This window comes from Rana temporaria, chromosome 6 (genome assembly GCF_905171775.1).
Source record: "Rana temporaria chromosome 6, aRanTem1.1, whole genome shotgun sequence".
Lineage (NCBI taxonomy): Eukaryota > Metazoa > Chordata > Amphibia > Anura > Ranidae > Rana > Rana temporaria.
In genome coordinates, this window is record NC_053494.1 from 65,464,223 (window position 1) to 65,484,139 (window position 19,917).

The following is a 19,917-nucleotide window of genomic DNA, read 5'->3' on the forward strand; positions in this document are numbered from 1 at the left end:
CCCAAAGTGTCACTATTTTGTGTGGCCATCATTTTCCAGCACTGCCTTAACCCTCTTGGGCATGGAGTTCACCAGAGCTTCATGGAGTCCTCTTCCACTCCTCCATGATGACATTACCGAGCTGGTGGATGTTAGAGACTTTGCGCTCCTCCACCTTTCGTTTGAGGATGCCCCACAGATGCTCAATAGGGTTTAGGTCTGAAGACATGCTTGGCCAGTCCATTACCTTTACCCTCAACTTCTTTAGCAAGGCAGTGGTCATCTTGGAGGTGTGTTAGGTTATGTTGGAATACTGCCCTGCGACCCAGTCTCTGAAGAGAGGAGATCATGCTCTGCTTCAGTATGTCACAGTACATGTTGGCATTCATGGTTCCCTCAATGAACTGTAGCTGACCAGTGCTGGCAGCACTCATAAAGCCCCAGACAATAACACTCCCACTACCATGCTTTACTGAAGGCAAGAAACACTTGTCTTTGTACCCCTCACCTGGTTACCACCACACACGCTTAACACCATCTGAACCAAATAAGTTTATCGTGGTCTCATCAGACCGCAGGACATGGTTCCAGTAATCCATGTCTTTTGACTGCATGTCTTCAGCAAACGGTTTGCGGGCTTTGTGCATCATCTTTAGAAGAGGCTTCCTTCTGGGACGACAACCATGCAGGCCAATCTGATGCAGTGTGTGGCATATGGTCTGAGCACTGACAGGCTGACCCCCCACCCCTTCAACCTCTGTAGCAATGCTGGCAGCACTCATACGTCTATTTCCCAAAGACAACTCCCGGATATGGCGCTGAGAACATGCACTCAACTTCTTTGGTCGACCATGGCAAAGCCTGTTCTGAGTGGAACCTGTCCTGTTAAACCGCTGTATGGTCTTGGCCACCGTGCTGCAGCTCAGTTTCAGGATCTTGGCAATCTTCTTATAGTCTAGGCCAGTAATGGTGAACCTTGGCACCCCAGATGTTTTGGAACTACATTTCCCATGATGCTCACCTACACTGCAGAATGCATGAGCATCATGGGAAATGTAGTTCCAAAACATCTGGGGTGCCAAGGTTTGCCATCACTGGTCTAGGCCATCTTTAAGTAGACCAACAAGCACACAGAATAACCAAGCTCAACTCACCAACCAACCCAATTCACCTGTCTAACAGTGCGTTAAAAACAGGGGTTTAGTTGCATGCATTTGCAAATACATGCGTAAGCTGCAGGCCCCGTCAAGGCTCCCTGTGTACTGCAGTCCTAACTCTAAAATGTAAAGTCTCCTCAATGAAAGCACATGTATGCTGATGGATAGATGAAGGGCAGATGACTGGAGGGAGCCCAACCCTCCTTAAAGGAGCAAGAGCACACTAAACACCCAGCACATCTTTAAGTAGAGCAACAATTATTTTTTTCAGATCCTCAGCGTTCTTTACCATGAGGTGCCATGTTAAACTTCCAGTGACCAGTATGAGAGAGTGAGTGATAACACTAAATTTAACACACCCTATTCACACCCGAGACATTGGAACACAAGTCACGTGACACCAAGGAGGGAAAATGGCTAATTAAGCCCAATTTCGACATTTTCACTTAGGCGTGTACTCACTTTTGTTGCCAGCGGTTTAGACATTATTGGCTGTGTGTTGAGTTGTTTTGAGGGGACAGAAAATTTACACTGTAATACAAGCTGTACACTCACTACTTTACATTGTAGCAAAGTGTCATTTCTTCAGTGTTGTCACATGAAAAGCTATAATAAAATATTTACAAAAATATGAAGGTTGTACTCACTTTTGTGAGATAGTGTATAAAATACAATTACATTTTTGGTTGCAACATGACAAAATTTGGAAAATTTTAAGGGGTATGAAAACTTTTGAGGCACTGTACCTCATACAGTTCAAATACTTTTGTGCATAAAAGGTTTACCAAGTTAGAGCTCTTGAGATGAATCCGTTGGGAAAATTGGGTATGTATTTTGCATTCATGCATTGCTAAAACTTACTTCCCACTTTGTTGAGTGGTGGTTGTCTGTAGGTTTACTCCACTGCCTGTTCTTCTCAAAGAAACCTGCACTCCAACCGGACCCAAGTCCTGGTTTCTGCTGAGAACCTGCAATGTAAATTTTTTAAACTATGAATATTAAATGTTAGATTAAAACATGTGTATGAAAGTACATAATATACCATTCATTACGAAAGTTTGAATAATTACTCCATGAATCCATTCCCTGCACATTGCTGTGCTATAATCCGATTTGTGTTCAACATGCAAGAGTGGTTTTCCAACAATGAGAACATCTGTGGGGATGTGCCATGAATACAGACTGGATAGAATAGGGAAATAAGTAAAAACCTTTAGGAACCATTCACACATAGCAAGTGGCCTGCACTTTTTTTTTACATTGCATCAATGTGGGTCACATAGAAAAAATTGTTCTCGATTTGCAAGGTTCACACTGCAATGCAGCCAAGAGGTGCAGTAAGCTGCGATAAACTGCAGACATGTAGCATTTTACTGCAGCACATACAAAGACACCAAATATCCCCAATATCTGAAAAAAAAAAAATAAGTTATTTTGACTGAGCAGGGACAGGAGCATGCTAAATGTAGATTTAAAGTGGTTGTAAACCTCAGACATGATATATTAAAGCATATCCCTCTATCGTGTGTAGTTGTTTTAATTAAAGGCATTAAAGCCAAGTTCATATAGGCTATGAAAGCAGGCGTTTCAGGGGCGTCTTAATGCTCCTCAAATGCCCATGCAAATGATACTATGGACAGCACACAGTGCTGTTCACATTATCAAGACATGAAGAATCAGTGTTGCATCAAAATTGAAGCCTCATGTTGACTCTGGGAGGAGTTTGAAGCCTTTCAATGCCTCCCATTCGAGTCTATGAGAACTCTCCACATACGCACTGGCAGGTGTTTGCGGCGTGTTAAGAAGATATTTAAAAAAAATAAAATCATACAGGAGTAAAAAAAATAGAATGCCCCACAACGCCCTGTGATGATAGAGTGTCCTGCAGTCACTTCCTTATATGCACTTCCTGTTTGTGATGCTTGAAGATGGCTGACAAACTTCTGAGGGTAGGTGCGCAAATCATGATACAAAAAGCATGAAAGTGCATTTGGGTGTACCCGAGAGCCCCTGGATGCCCTTCTCTTCCTCTGCTCAGCCAATTGCTCATACATTAGCATCATCTGCAGATATAAAGCATAGTAAACAAATCCATGCTGCTGCCTTCCATGCTAATGAAGTATGCACAGGAAACATTCACCAAGATAAGCCACACCTCAAATTGTTTATTTCCTGTAATGTCACTTCCCTTTAAAACAAACATATATATATATATATATATATATATATATATATATATATATATATATATATATATATATATATATATATATATATATATAATTTATTTATTTTTATAATAAGTGTTTGTGCAGCAGTTTTAATGTGCCTTAACATGCACTAAAACCATGCATAGGGCTTTTGGGGAGCATTTTTAAAGCAGCATTAACGCTTGTAAAACACCAGTCTACCACCCATACTAAAGTTCATTAACGCCGGTCTAATGCCTATACAAAACGCGCATTAACGCAAGTGTGAACAAGCCCCAAGTGTCATTTCTGTTTGCTGCTTTGTTTCTCTGCAATCAGCATGAATAACTGACGATTTTTCCTGACACCTAGAGAAAAATGGTGAAAGAGGAGGGATCTCCACCAGATTGACAGCCTCAGCTCTGTTCCTGTGAGCTTTGTGGAGAGGGATGAAAGACATGGATGAGCGAGTTTGGGGTGAAGGAACTCCAGTCCTGATTTCAACTTAATAGAGCACTTTGGGGTGAATTATAGCGGAGACTGTGAGCCAGGTATTTTCGTCCTCATTAGTGCCTGACCTCACAAATGCGCTTCTGGAAGAATGGTCAAACATTCCCACAGACACATTTCTAAACCTTGTGGACAGCCTTTCCAGAAGATTTGAAGCGTTTATAGCTGCAAAGGGGGGGGGGGGCAACTCAATATTGAACCCTACGGACCAAGACTGGGATACCATTAAAGAGGAAGTAAACTCAGCACCCAAATGCTCCTTAATAAAACCAGTCTGCTACAGCTTCCCATAACCTTCTGCATTACGCTTTGCCCCTTCAGATGTTTCTTACTGTTTTGCCAGGTGGTTGTAAAATCTTGCTTCCTTTTTGCGTCATGAAAACGAACCAGACAGTTTACAAGCTAACGGAGCAGGTTAGGATCAATCCACACAGAGTAATGTATACAGTGCTTATTGATGATTACATCTGGGAAAACTTATCAAGGAGGGTTTACAACCACTTTAAAGTTCATGTGAAGGCAGGCGTACCGATACTTTTGGTAATATAGTGTATGTAGGAGGATTTTGAAAAGTCCCTTCACTGGGTATATGTAAGAGTTTACAACCACTTTTAATAAAAAGGCAAGTTTTTTTTTGTTTTTGATTTTTAAATAGGGTTTGCATTAAAATTAAACAGAATAAAAAAATAATAATAATACTCATATGTCATACCTTTCCATTCACTGAAAATCCGGTGAAAACAAAATTAAGATCTTCCCCTTTTGTACAAATGTCATTCACTCCATCCACATGGAGGGAAACACTGGTTGGCTCTGAAGTGAAGAAATAAGTTACAGATGAAGGTGAGGAAAATGCTTTATAGGAAAGTAAAAGACATTACACTAATAATAAAATAAAATAAATAAATAAATAAATAAAATAAAAACCCTCACCAACCCAAGCAAGAATAAACATTTGCGTAAGAAATATCTTTCTGCCTCATGTGTGCAGACTGCCTGCCATACCATTTCCCTCTAATAATAATGTGATAGTCCTTTAACACACACACTCTTCATCAAAAGCAGAAACTTGAAATCAAAAGGTCATGGCATGGGAACGCAAAAGGGAAGCATAAGCATACTATCACCAAAAAAAAAAAGGAATTGAAAAAGAACTCACTAGAAGTTTATTAAAAAAAAAAAAAAAAAAGGGGAATGGGGCAACCAGCTGTCTCGCCTTTTAACGTTAACGTTATTATGTATCAACAAAAAAAAAGGGGGGGAACACATAATAGGCTATACACAAGCGTTAAAAATAGACAACGTTGTCATAAAAACACATACCTGGAATAACAGCCAAGCCCACATAAACACACAACGACATTATAAGAGTCTAGCATCAGAATAATTGTGGTAACCCGGTCAGAGTGGGTCCTAGGACACATCTGTGGTGTCGGCCCTTAATCGGTCATTCAACTCACTGTTCACATCTAGGGTCACCATTCCCCAGATTAGAATGCCAACACCACTGATGGTAAACTCTGTGTTAAGAATGTAGATCACTCCACAAAAGGTCTAATTGGTACAGAAACATTGAGACAAAGTAGCATTAATAATTAAAGGGGTTATAAAAGTTCATGTTTTTTCACCTTAATGCATTCTATGCATTAAGGTGAAAAAACATCCGAGGATTAGCGCCCCCCCCCCCCCCCCCCCCCCCCCGAGCCTCTGTTTACTTACCTGACCCCTCGAAAATCCCGCGCCATGAACGCGCTGGCTTCTCGGCCAGTGTTCTGCTGAATAAGTTCCCCCCAGCGCATAAGGACCCCCCTGTACTGCGCAGGCTCGGCATTTGCGCAGTAGGAACTCAACTGAGCCTCCGAAAATAGCCAAAGATGTAGAGCCAAGAGTCAGCTCTACACGGCGCCTGCGCACTGAGTATGAAACATGCCGCACGCTCCGGATGCTAGTGCTACTCTGCAAGGGGCGGGGTGATTTTAGCAATAAAGTACATGTCTTAGCGGGGCACATTGCATTATTATTTTTTAACAACAAGGAACCTTTAGTGTCCCTTTAAAGTCCCAACTGAACAGGTGCAAGTAATAAGGCCTGAAGGTATTGCAAGTCCAATCTCTAAATGAGCACAAACAGCAGACAATGCAGTGTATGTAATTAGAACAGCTTCCAGTCAGAGTTTAAATCAGAGGTGGGCAAACTACGGCCCGCGGGCCGTATACGGCCCGGCGGACCTTTTAATCCGGCCCCCGGGCGGATCGCTAGAAATAGCATTGTAGTGGATGGCCGTGGCGGAACTACCGCCATAGCGACCCACGCGGGCGCTATGGGGCCCGCAGCTGAGTGAGGTTGGGGGGGCCCGCAGTCCGATATTTGTTTATGACCGGGCCGCACAGCGGGAGGTAAGCGGGGACCGCGGCCTGGAGAGGGTTAACACAGGCCGCGGTCACCGCTTACCTCCCTCTATGCGGCTGTGCCTGTGTCTCCTCTAGTCTCCAGGCTCTCCTACCCAATGTCATCTATCATCAGAGCAGGGCTGGGAGAAGCCGGAGACACTGAACAGCATGAGTGCTGTGCAGGGATCCGTGGTTGCTAGGAAGCAGGTCGGATCCAATCAAAACAGCTATTGCTGTCCCCGCACACGCTCTGCTGCCTGCAGTAGCTAGGCAACGCCGACGCTGCCAGGGCTGGGGCCGCTGATGACGTATGACGTCTGGAGACCCCGCCCACCCAGACAGATTACGTCCATTCAAAAAACAACAGGAGGGAGGAAGACACGTGTGAAGTGAAGCCATCAGATCGGGAGACAAGTAAAGGAGACACAGAAGAAGCAAAACAGGTAAACGAGAAAGGGGGTAATGGAGGAGGAGACAGGAAAGTGTAAATCGATAAAGATGAATGGTGGCACTGGCAAAAAGGAGATAAGAAAGGGGGAAGAAGAGGGAAGAACAGATAGAAAAAAAAGGGGACTATATAAAGAGAAAAATAAGTAAAACAGAAAAGCAGAGGAAAATAAGAGAAAAAATACGAGTGAAAAATAAAAAGATGATAGAGAAATGAGAATAGGAAAAAAGGAAGAAATGAGTGGGAAAAGGAGACAAATTAAGAGGATAAGGTACAACTGAGAAAAATGTATGAAAATAAACTTAAAAAAAAAAACTGGTGGCACACTGGCAGCAATTGATGGCACAATGGCAGCAATTGATGGCACACTGGTGGCACACTGGCAGCAATTGATGGCACACTGGCAGCAATTGATGGCACACTGGCAGCAATTGATGGCACACTGGCAGCAATTGATGGCACACTGGCAGCAATTGATGGCACACTGGTTTATGTATGTCTTAGTGATTGATTAACATCACAACTTCATTGATTTGAAATTGATACCCTTATTTTTTGTATGATTTTTGCTTTTGCTCATCACTGCCACACACATGCAGCCATGCATTGCACGTGTGTGGCAGTAATGAGCAAAACTAAAAATCATACAAAAAAAAAGCTATCAATGAAGTTGTTATGTGAATCAATCACTAAGACAATAAGACATACATAAACCATCATTTTCACTAATATGAGTCACAAATAGTGAAAAATGTTCATTGTTTTGGGAAATTTTGTTTAATAAAAAAAATTTTCTTGTAAGGCAACCTCACTTTTTCATTGTTTAACTATAACAAGTACTCGTACCAGTTGTCCAACAATGATATTTACTGCTTTTAATAAAGAAATACAATTGATTTTATGCAGTATTGAGTTTAGCCTTTTGGCCCGGCCCTCCAAAATATTTTTAGTTTCTCATGTGGCCCCATCGAAAAAATAATTGCCCACCCCTGGTTTAAATGGTACACACAATAGTGATACGGATTCTGGATACTTAGACTAAACAGGGACAAAGGCTACCATATGCACAGACATACCACCTCACTCTCAAGAGGCTTTTTTTCCCCGAAACCGTAGTCAGGCACACCAACAAGTTTTGCCCACAGGTCAAACAGGTCATTTTAAAGGCTTTTTGGTGTCCCCATATGGGGTGGGGGGGTGACCGGTGATGTCACACCAAGCCTAACCATAATTGTTTTAACCTATCATAGGGTCAGAGATGATGTGTTGGTGCTAAACACAGTATATCACCATCTTGTGGCCATTTACCATACGGTTCAACTTTTTGCTATGAAATCCATAAACAAATACATGTTTTTGCCCAGTCAGCTACATGCACACTCTTAGGATAAGCCAATACCATTGATGGATACATTTATAGATCTAGGTCTGTTATTCTTCAACACTAGTACATATCCACTAGATCGATGGGACCCCTATTAGTTCAATCATCACTACATTGAGCCGAAAATGGCCGCAACCTGAGTGGGGGCGGGGCTACACCCCCTGCCGCCCCTTACGGGGGTGTCAAAGCGCAGAAGAGAGGAGAGCCGCCGCGAACATTGCGGCTATCATTTCAATAGCTGTGTGTTCCCCGTCACATACAGCCCCTCTTTTTGCAGGCACTTTGATAGACAGATCAGCCATCCAATCCTGGGACGGGTGATATGTCTATTATGTTCCCGACGGCAGCGCTCCTCTCTCTTCTCCTGCACAGGCTGGCTGCACTGGGGAAACAGGCAGGCTGCATCTGACGGGTGCTGTGAGGCTGCATTGATCACCAACAAAAAAGAACAATTTCATGAACTTGGAAAATGCCTCACACTGATCGACAATTGGATGACTGAAAGCTCCCTCAAACTCAACGGATCCAAAACAGAACTACTCACCCTTCACGCAAATAGGAAATCCATTTCTAGGACCACATGGACACCACCCACCATCCTCGGACAAACCATTGCGCCAAGCAACAAAGTCAAAAGTCTCGGAGTCATCTTTGACTCAGACATGACGATGGATGCACAAATAGGATCAGTTGTCAGCGGTTCTCATCATCTGCTCCGCATGCTACGTAGACTCATCCCCTTCATCCCGGAAGAAGACAGAGCTGTAGTGGTTGGAACTATCATCAACTCACAACTCGACTACGCAAATTCCCTCTATTTAGGACTACCGAAATACCAGATGTCACGTCTACAAGTCGTCCAGAACACGGCAGCCAGACTGGTGGTAACAGGTAAAAAGCTGTGGGAATCAGTCTCCCCGGCCTTGAGATCACTCCACTGGCTGCCCGTACAGGACAGGGTGACATTCAAGACACTCTGCCTCACCCACAAATGTATACAGGGGAACGCTCCCCAATACTTAAGCGAGAAAATAAAACCCTACGTCACCAAGCGCGTGCTCCGATCAACCAACCAAAACCTTCTCCAAATTCCTAAATCCCGCTACAAATCGAAGGGAGAACGCAGATTTTCGGTCCAAGGACCTCGGCTCTGGAATGCTCTACCCACTACCATCCGCTTGGAGGAAAACCATCGGGCTTTTAGGAAAAAACTAAAGACCCACCTCTTCTGAAGGACCGGTTCGACTCTGGATGTCAAGCGCCTTGAGGCGATTAAGTTCGCATTTGCTGCGCTATATAAGTCAGTCACTCACTCACTCACTCCTGTACCGTGTCCCCAGTCTGACTATCGCCTGTATAAAAATATTTGTTTTAATAAAAGTTTCGGTAATGGACATTTTCGGTATCGTTTTTTCGGCCCAGTGTATTTTTCATTTTCGGTATCGGCACCAAAAAACCCACTCGGTGCACCCCTAGTTACAGGTAAAGTCTGGAGGGTTGAGCAACCCACTGGCTTCTTGTAGCTGTTAGAAACCTCAGGAGCAAAATATTTCCTTCATAGTCCCTAACTCTGTTCCAAGTTATCTTGGAGTTTTGAGTTTTCCTGTTTACTTTGGATGTTCCCACCTCTGTTGCATGCCCCAAAATACAAAATTAAAAAAGAAATCTAAAAAGGTACGTATGAAACCCCCACATCATGGCAACATCATGTGTATAGACCTAAGAACCAAAGAACAGATATTTCACCGCTCAAGAGATTATATTATCTGGATTAACCCTTTAGCATTCTAATTAAAATAAAAACAAATGCAACATCAAATATGGGTTGATAGGATATTTTAAAGCATGTATTCACATTTTTACCATATACCAATTCAAACCTAAAAAAATTAAATTAAATAACGAAGCAGACCACAGTGCTGAAAGCATTGCTATGTTTCATTAATATTTTATATAACATGTAAGAAGATTCCAGGCGGATTACGAGAAGCTTTTATGAGTATCTGGGGATTTACTGATTATACCCAAGTAATGCAAATAGGTGAAACCAGGGAATGTAAAATATACACACACACAAAGCCATAGGGAGCTGAACACAGCTATTACAGGTAGCAAACAAACTTACCAAAACTCCACCCTAGGGGAGGCTCAATCTTAAGAACAAAATCCCCCTGAAAGAATAAAAGATGAAACAACATACTGTAATTATACCGGTCTTGCTATACATGTGTATTGAGGACAGTAATATGCAAATATTAGTACATAATCTAGACATCCAAAATTAAAAACAATTCTGTGTTGGCCTAATGAGAATTTTCTTCATAGACAAGTATCTCTATCGAACTTAAAGTGGTTCTAAAGGCGACACACATTTTACCTTAATGCATTCCATGCATTAAAAGGAGAAGTCCAGCCTGAGCTTTTTAGGTTTGGCTTCTCCTATGGGTCACAGGAGTGCAATTTGTTTTGCACTCCTGTGACCAGTTTTCAGAGGCGAGCAGTCTGAAGTCCGCTCTCCGCTGACATCACTGCCATCAGTCAAGGCAGCAGCGTGTCCTCACGACTTCCAAGTCAGGATCCGCCAGCCTTGATTGAGACAGCCTCCCCCCCACCTCTCCAGTGCTTAGCACTCCAATGAGAGTGGAGAAGCAGAGAGGAAAGACGCTGACTGACGTCAGCAGCTTTCCTCTCGGGGATCTGCGAGAACCGAGCCATCAGCCATGTTCGGGGGCTCGGTTCTCAGAGCAGAGACGGCGAGGGACAGATGCAGCATTTGTCTGATGCTCCATCCACCGAGGTAAGTATGAATCAAAAAGAAAACCCATACTTCTCTTTTAAAGGTAAAAAAATATAAAATAATGTCCCAGTAGAAACATGGCCCCTACACTTTCCTATATACTTACCCGAGTCCTATCTCAATCCAGCGCTGTATCCATCTGCAGCAGTGCTGGTCTGTGTTCCTCTTCTAACAGGACACAGGGACAGCAGCAGGAATCATTGGCTCCTGCTGCTGTCAACCAAATCCTGTGAGGTGGGATTATGACCAAGCTGCTCTGTGCGTCTATAGACGCACACAGCCCGGCTTGCGAGCAAGCCAGCAGGTGTGTCCCCATAGCAAGCCGCTTGCCATGGGCGCGCACACACAGAGGAGGAGCTTTGTTGACCCCCTATACACTGCTCTAGAAACTACTGACCCCTGTACCTGACCCTAGAAACCACCAACCCAAGTACACTGCCCTACATATTACTTACACTGGCCAGAACTCAATAGAGCAAGTCCGGCCAGAACTCGGAGCAGGCAGTCAGGCCAGATTTGAAGCCATCCAGGTCTGAAACTAATCAGGCAAGTCAGCCTGCAGTAGCAGTTATGCTGACTTCTGGATGGACTCCTGCATCAGACTTCTTGACCAATTATTCTCGAAAAATGTATCTCTTACACGTCATTCGGGTAGATCTCTATCCCTCAAAAGGTTGCCTACCCCTGATATAGAGGTACTGTAATGTGCACTTCTGATCCTCAGAACCATTCACAAAAAGATTTCCAGATATGTTGGAAAGTCTTAGAAAAGAAGGGGGAATAACCTTCCATTTTATGGAGGTTGGTTATAACAATTTTATTTTTAATGTGTCAATATTGTTCCTTCCTAGTCATGTGTGTTGTGTAATAATTTGTGTTCATGTTACAATTGCTTTAGCTTTCTCTAATTACTTACCTTGTCATAAAGAGGAATCATGAAGTAACCATTATTTGGCGCACAATCGGTCTGGTATTTCAATGTGCCTTGTTTGGTATATAGCTTAATCTAAAACAAACAAACAATTTACATAGTTACAGTAGAGTTTTTTTTTCCCCACTTTAAAAACATTCTTGTTAAATAAAACACAAAAAGCTACCACATCATTTAAAGCAGTAGTAAACTCTGGGAGGAAAAAAAAAAAAAAACTTCCCCCCTCAAGTTAAGGGCATTATGGGGGTTATTAACAAAAAGGCAAATCCACTTTGCACTGCAAGTGTAAACTACAAGTGCAATCGCTGTAGATCCGAGGGGGACATGCACGGAAAATAAATAAACAGCATTTTAGCTTGCTCATGATTGGATAATAAAATCAGCAGAGCTTCCCCTCTTTTCAGATCTACCCCTCAGATTTACAGCGACTGCACTTAAAAGTGCACCTCACTGTCAGAATTGACAGGGTTTCCATCTTCACCCAGTCTTCCTTCCAGGTTCACAGGCTTTAGATGTTTGAATAACCAAGCCGCGATAACGTCATGGCCACAGCAATGAGCTCTGAAGGACAGCATATTCAGTATGTCATCCTTTAATGCAGGGTTTGACAAATTTTCTTAGAATCTAGGAGCTAGCTAAAAAAGTTAGGAGCCAGAAAACGTGCCCCGTCAAGTTTGCGCGCAGAAGCGAACGCATACGTGAGTAGCGCCCGTATATGTAAACGGTATTCAAACCACACATGTGAGGGATCGCCGCGATTGGTAGAGCGAGAACAATAATTCTAGCTCTAGACCTCCTCTGCAACTCAAAATATGCAACCTGTAGAATTTTTTAAACGTCGCCTATGGAGATTTTAAAGGGTAAAAGTTTGTCGCCATTCCACGAGCGGACGCAATTTTGAAGCGTGACATGTTGGGTATCAATTTACTCAGAAAAAAAAATTGGGCTAACTTTGTCGTCTTTTTTTTTTTAATTTAAAAAAAGTGTATTTTTCCCCCAAAAAAGTGCACTTGTAAGACCGCTGTGCAAATAAGGTGTGACAAAAAGTATTGCAACGACCGCTATTTTATTCTCTAGGGTGTTAGAATAAAAAATATATATAATGTTTGGGGGTTCTAATTAGAGGAAAGGGAATGGCACATTAGAACTGCTCTTTTACTTGTAATGCCAACGGCCACCACAAGATGGCACCAGATCACAGAAGGAAGCTTAGGCCTGCAGAAGGCCGCAAAGCCGCGTCCTCAATTACCGGCGGGCGCGAGGGTGCCGCGATCGCGAGGTGGGAGCGAACGGAGACACAGGCTCCTGTGTCTCCGTGCGCCCCCACCTCCCCTGCGATCGTGGCGGGCCCGCACCCACCGGTAATTGAGGCCGCGGCTTTGCGGCCTTCTGCAGGCCTAAGCTTCCTTCTGTGAAGGCCGCAAAGCCGTGGCCTTAATTACTGGCGGGTGCGGGCACCAGGTCACAATTTCTTGTCGATAATAAATATAAACGTCTAACAAAGGTGATGCTGCAGACAAACAAACTAAACAAACAAATTCTTCCCATTTGCATTCACAAGGACTTGCTCTACTAGTTTACTTGCACCAAGTCCAATTACATTAGTGAGTATTCCTCAGTAAGCTTGTTCTCTATTAAAAATAAAAAAAATAAAAAAGGTTTTCCTTCAGTTCTGCATTACCCGACTGTAATTGCTTTACCATCAGTGAATGTTTTGTGAAAATCACATTGACTGCTTTATAAATATGCCCCTTAACCAGTTCAGCCCCGGAAGAATTGGCTGCTCAATGACCAGGCCATTTTTTGCGATACGGCACTGCATCGCTTTAACCAACAACTGCGCCAATGTAACCAAACAAAATTGATGTCCTTTTTTTCACAAATAGAGCTTTCTTTTGGTGGCATTTGATCATTTCTGCTGTTAAAGCAGTTGTAAAAAACCCTGCAAGGCAAAGGCATAATGAGCTAGTATGACTAGCATACTAGCTCATTATCAATTACTTACCTTAGATCGAAGCCCCCGCAGCAGTCCTCTGTCGCCGCCATGATACCTGGAGTGACTTCCGGGTATCGCCGCTCCGTCGCTGTGACTGGCCGGAGCAGCGATGACGTCACTCCCGCGCCGGAACGGCACGATCCCCGCGCATGCGCACATTTCCGGCAAGCGCCCATGTAATTTTTGCATATGTGCACTATAAACTGTTTTGTTTTGCGCCTTTGCATGTGTGCGCTATAATCTGTATAATTTTGTATTGCGCCGTAGACATCTGTGCACCATTTTCTGCAAATATCTCCTTAAAGCGGGGGTTCACCCTATAAACAAAAAAAATATAAAAAATTCTCTTCTAGCATTAAATGAGGCATAGTAGCGCGAGCTACAGTATGCCTGTCTTGATTTTTTTATCCCCGTACTCACAGTGCAATCCAACATTGAAGATTCCGTCTCCCCACGGGGAATGGGCGTTCCTATCCAGACGGAGGATGATTGACGGCCGGCTCTGGCACGTCACGCTTGTCCGGAAATAGCCGAAATAGGCTTGGCTCTTCACGGCGCCATGCGCATAGTCTGTGCGCAGGCGCCGTATAGCGCCGTGAAGAGCCGAGACCTACTCCCGCTGTCTTCGGGGAGCGTGACGTGCCAGAGCCGGCCGTCAATCATCCTCCGTCTGGATAGGAACGCCCATTCCCCGCGGGGAGACGGAATCTTCAATGTTGGATTGCACTGTGAGTACGGGGATAAAAAAATCAAGACAGGCATACTGTAGCTCACGCTACTATGCCTCATTTTATGCTAAAATTATGCTATGGAGGGTGAACCACCGCTTTAACCATGTAGGTTAAGGAGATATTGCAAGCACCTACAGGTAAGCCTTAATGTAGGCTTAACTGTAGGTGCGAGTATGCTATGAGGGTATACAACCACTTTAAATAAAAGCGGAGAGCTGTTGATTGACAGTCAGCAGCTCTCTCCTCGGGGAGCTGTGAGAACCAAGCCATCAATGGTGTTCGATGGTTTGGTTCTCAGTGCAGAGGTAGCAGGGGACCGATACTACATCCACCTAGGCAAGTATGATTATGTAAAAAAAAAAAATACACACAACATACTTCTTTTTTAAAGACTTATGCCCTGTACACACGATCGGAAATTCCGACAGCTTTTGAATGGAAATTCCGACAGTGTGTATGCTCCACCGGACTTTTGCTGTCTGAATTTCCGCCAACAAAAGATCGAGAGCAGGTTCTCAAAATTTTCAGACGGAACAAATTCCTATTGGAAAATCCAATCGTCTGCAGCAATTCCGACGCGCAAAATTCAGGACGCATGCACGGAAACAATTTGACACATGCTCAGAAGCATTGAACTTCTTTTTCTCGGCTCGTCTTAGTGTTGTACGTCACTGCGTTCTTGAAGGTTGAAAGTTCAGAGAACTTGTGTGACTGTGTGTATGCAAGCCAAGCTTGAGCGGAATTTCGTCGGAAAAACCATCCAATGTTTTTCCAACTGAAAATACAATCGTGTGTACGCGGCATTAGTCTTTTTTCTGACACTTGTTGCTCACAAGTAAAAATCTGTCTTTTTTGCTAAAAAAATTATTTAGAAACCCCAAACATATATATTTTTTTGTATAATGTGAAAGATGTTACACCACGAGAATCGTGACCTTTATTCTAAGCAAAAAAAAAAAAATAACTTGATTCTCATTTTATCCAGAATTGTGCAAAAAAAAAGGCATTAAAAATTACGGCTGTAAAATAAAAAAAAGATTCAGCCTGTGTGCATGAGGGCTTACAAGTCTTTCTACTAAACAAAAACCCAAGAAAAGCACACACCTTCACTTAACTTCCTGGCCTTTAAAAGGGGTTGTAAAGGTTCATGTTTTTTCACCTTAAAGTGGGGGTTCACCCCCAAAAAATATTTTAACATTACATCCAGCATACTAAGGACATTTACTGTATGCAGGTCATTTTTTTTTTTTCTCCGTACATACCGTGATATTCTGGTTTTGTCCAGGGCTTCCGGGTTCTGATGACTGTGGGACTGGGCGTTCCTATCCTTGGATTACATGATTGACGGCTTGTGAAACAGTTCCCCTGTCGCACAACGCGCGTCACCAGATTTCTGGAAATAGCCGAGCTGCGAGTCGCCGTGTAGAGCTGACTGCGCAGGCGCTGTATAGTGCAGCTCGGCTATTTCCGGAAATCTGGTGACGCGCGTTGTGCGACTGGGGAACTGTTTCACAAGCCGTCAATCATCTAACCCAAGGATAGGAACGCCCAGTCCCGCAGTCATCAGAACCCTGAGGCAGGGATAGGAACGCCCAGTCCCACAGTCTTTAGAACCCGGAAGCCCTGGACAAAATCAGAATATAAAAAGGTATGTACGGAGAAAAAAAAAAAACACATGCATACAGTAAATGTCCTTAGTATGCTGGCTCTAATGTTAGAAATTTGTTTTTAGGGTGAACCCCCGCTTTAATACATCCCCCCCCCGTTTTACTTACCTGAGCCCGTTCACCTGCTGCGCTCGCCCCTCACGTCCTCATCTTCACTCAGTCTGGCCATTGATTGGCTAGAGTGGATGGATTGATAGTAGCGCAGCCATTGGCACGCGCTGCTGTCAATCATATCCAATGACACGGCGCGCAGAGGCCAAATGATGCCGTGAGCGGCTATGGCCGCCAGCTGTATCACGGGAGCGCACCCGCAAGAACTAACCCTTAGTTCTTGTGGGGGGGGCCGAGACAGCCGCCGAGGGACCCCAGAAGACCAGGATCGGGGCCACTCGGTGCAAAACGAGCTGCACAGTGGAGGCAAGTATGGCATGTTTGTTATTTAAAACAAACTGATACAAGGAATGAGAAAGTTCTAATTACATATAAATGATAATCACCTTGCTCTAACCTGTACAAACGAAGACATAAATTTCAGGCACAAACTAAAATAAAGCTGGCAGTTTCACCTTTCCCAGCCTAACCCCATTCACATCGGGCTGATTAGACAAATCGGAAGACTATTGCCGGCAACGGCGCGGTCCAAATCGGTGTGACGCCAACTTTGTACTACTTTTGGTGACTTCGGGGGGCAATTTCAATAGACATCTGTGCATGAACCCTCTCAGATGTCTCTCAAATCGCCCCCAAAGTCACATTGAAATGCCATTCAGCTAAACACACACGATATCAAACCCACATTCACATCCACCCACTGGATGGACTTGTGTCTTTTTTCAACCTGACTAACTATGTAACTATGTAACATTCAGTGTGAACCTAGGCCAAGTCATCTATTACTGGACACGATTAGGACTAATGTCACCCACAATAGGAAGATTCCTCCTGTAACTGTACTGTGTGCCCTCATGTTGTACTGCGCTGTGCAGACTGTTGGCGCTATATAAATCCTGTATAATAATAATAATGGGAATCCAGAATAGGAAGTTGTCAGCTGTCTGTAGTGTGACCCTGAGGTCACGAGTATGGAATGAATGGAGACTGAGGCCTGGCCCGGGTGAGGCACAGGTCTACACCCAGAGCTGTAATGTGTTCCGGGGATTACAGGGAGTGGACTCTGCCCACAGATCGTACCCACCTCAATCAGCGAGTAGTTTATATCCACGTCCGATTTGACGAACCCCCCGCACCCTACCACGATGTCATCCGCCGCCTGTACCCGACCCCAGCAAAGAACACACAGCACTGTCCATAACACAAGGGCGCCCATTCTTCCCGTCCTGACAGGTGTCTTCCCTCTCTGGGCCCCACTCAGCACGCCGCTCCGAGCTTTCTGCTGACACAACTTGATTATGTCAGAATCAGGCCGACACCACATCTAGGCGCAGGCGCACTACGCCCCGGCTCAGTCAGGGCGACAGAGCTTCAGCTTGTATCCATGACCACGACACCGCAGTGATGATCACGCTGTGCTTTGCTGCCACCTGGTGAGCAGGAGGACTAACTGAGCACTTCTCAGGTCACACAAGGTTAGGTTGGCTATTGTCTATAAAGATACTAAGATGTCTAAAAGGTACTGAAGAGTTTAAATCTGGTTTCTTTATGTGCGCCAATTTCAGAGGAGACAAAAATATTTTCACATCTTAGAACAGTCAGTGTAGTATATATAATAAAGTTCAGAGTATATAGTGCAGTCTGTGTATTATATATAATAGAGTGCAGAGTATAAAGTGCAGTCAGTGTTGTATATATAATAAAGTTCAGAGTATATAGTGCAGCCCGTGTAGTATATATAATAGAGTGCAGAGTATAAATTGCAGTCAGTCAGTGTAGTATATATAATAAAGTTCAGAGTATATAGTGATGTCCATGTATTATATATAATAGAGTGCAAAGTATAAAGTGCAGTCCGTGTAGTATATATGATCAGTGGTGCCTGGTGCTCCAAATTTATTTTTTTTGGGGGCGCAAACAACTGAAAAAAAAAAAAACAGTTGCAGCCCCACTGTGCCCATCAAACGCAGCTACTGTGCCCATCAATTGCAGCCACTGTGCCTATCATAGGCAGCCACTGTGCCCATCAAACGCAGCCACTGTGCCCATCAAACGCAGCCACTGTGCCCATCAAACGCAGCCACTGTGCCCATCAAATGCAGCCACTGTGCCCATCAATTGTCGCCACTGTGCAATGCCATCAATTTTCGCCACTGTGCCATCAATTGTCGCCACTGTGCCATGCCATCAATTTTCACCACTGTGCCATGTCATCAAATGCAGCCACTGTGCCATGCCATGAAACGCAGCCACTGTGCCCATCATTTATCGCCACTGTGCCCATCAATTGTCACCACTGTACCATGCCATCAAACACAGCCACTGTGCCATCAATTGTCGCCACTGTGCCCATTAATTGTCACCAATGTGCTATACCATCAAACACAGCCACTGTGCCATCAATTCTCACCACTGCGCCATCAATTCTCACCACTGTGCCCATCAATTGTCACCACTGTGCCATGCCAAACGCAGCCACTGTGCCATCAATTGTCACCACTGTGCCCATCAATTGCCGCCACTGTGCCATAAATTGTCGTCACTGTTCCCATCAATTGTCGCCACTGTGCCCATCAATTGTCACCACTGTGCCATGCCATCAAACGCAGCCACTGTGCCATCAATTGTCATCACTGTGCTATCAATTGTCACCACTGTGCCCATCAATTGTCACCACTGTGCCATGCCAAATGCAGCCACTGTGCCATCAAATGCAGCCACTGTGCCATGCCATCAAATGCAGTCACTGTGCCATCAATTGTTGCCACTGTGCCCATCAATTGTCACCAGTGTGCCCATCAATTGTCACCACTGTGCCATGCCAAATGCAGCCACTGTGCCATCAAATGCAGCCACTGTGCCATGCCATCAAACGCAGCCACTGTGCCATCAATTGTCGCCACTGTGCCCATCAATTGCCACCACGTTGCCATACCATCAAACGCAGCCACTGTGCCATCAATTGTCGCCAATGTGCCATCAATTGTTACCACAGTGCCATGCCAAATGCAGCCACTGTGCCATCAAACACAGCCACTGTGCCATCAATTTTTACCACTGTGCCATCAATTGTCACCACTGTGCCCATGAATTGTAACCACTGTGCCAGCAATTGTCATCATTGTGCCATCAATTCTCGCCACTGTGCCCATCAATTTTCGCCACTGTGCCCTGTAAAATGCTGCCAGATTGCCCCCGCCCAGCACTTACCTTTCTGGGGGTCAGCCATCCTCCTTCCACCGTCCCTCAATGTCTTCTCCCGCCCTCTGACGCTTCAGCCAATCAGGTTACCGCCGTTAACCAGAACCGGTGAACCTGATTGGCTGAGACACCTGTCAGTGTTAACCAGGGAACCTACACCCTGTGCGTCCCCTGGTTAACTATTTGTAAAACGATTACAGCCCTCAGGCTTCCAAAGCCAACCAGCTGCCAATATTCAGATGGCCGGCACTCACCAGGGGGCCGGCCATCTGAATAGTGGGCGGCAGCGACAATACATAGATTCATGCAATGAATGAATCTGTGTATTGTATTCAGTGGCGGTGCAGGAGCGAGAGGGGGTGGCGCTCCTGCGCTATCTATGGACACACCAACACTGTATATGATACAGTTCAGAGTATATAGTGC

The 19,917-nt window shown here is 44.4% G+C and overlaps 1 protein-coding gene across 1 annotated transcript in view; it reads right to left on the minus strand.

Annotated features, from left to right (window-relative positions):
• LOC120943545 (nodal modulator 3-like) overlaps positions 1-17,629 on the minus strand; it is a 123,224-nt gene extending 105,595 nt beyond the window's left edge. The window contains exons 1-5 of the mRNA XM_040356910.1: positions 17,375-17,629; positions 11,771-11,860; positions 10,183-10,228; positions 4,548-4,648; positions 1,998-2,104 (exon numbers count right to left, since the gene is read on the minus strand). Coding sequence (XP_040212844.1) covers positions 1,998-2,104; positions 4,548-4,648; positions 10,183-10,228; positions 11,771-11,860; positions 17,375-17,614 — 584 coding nt within the window. The 5' untranslated portion in view covers positions 17,615-17,629. The remainder of the gene's footprint in view (positions 1-1,997; positions 2,105-4,547; positions 4,649-10,182; positions 10,229-11,770; positions 11,861-17,374) is intronic.
• Positions 17,630-19,917: the final 2,288 nt, after the last annotated feature.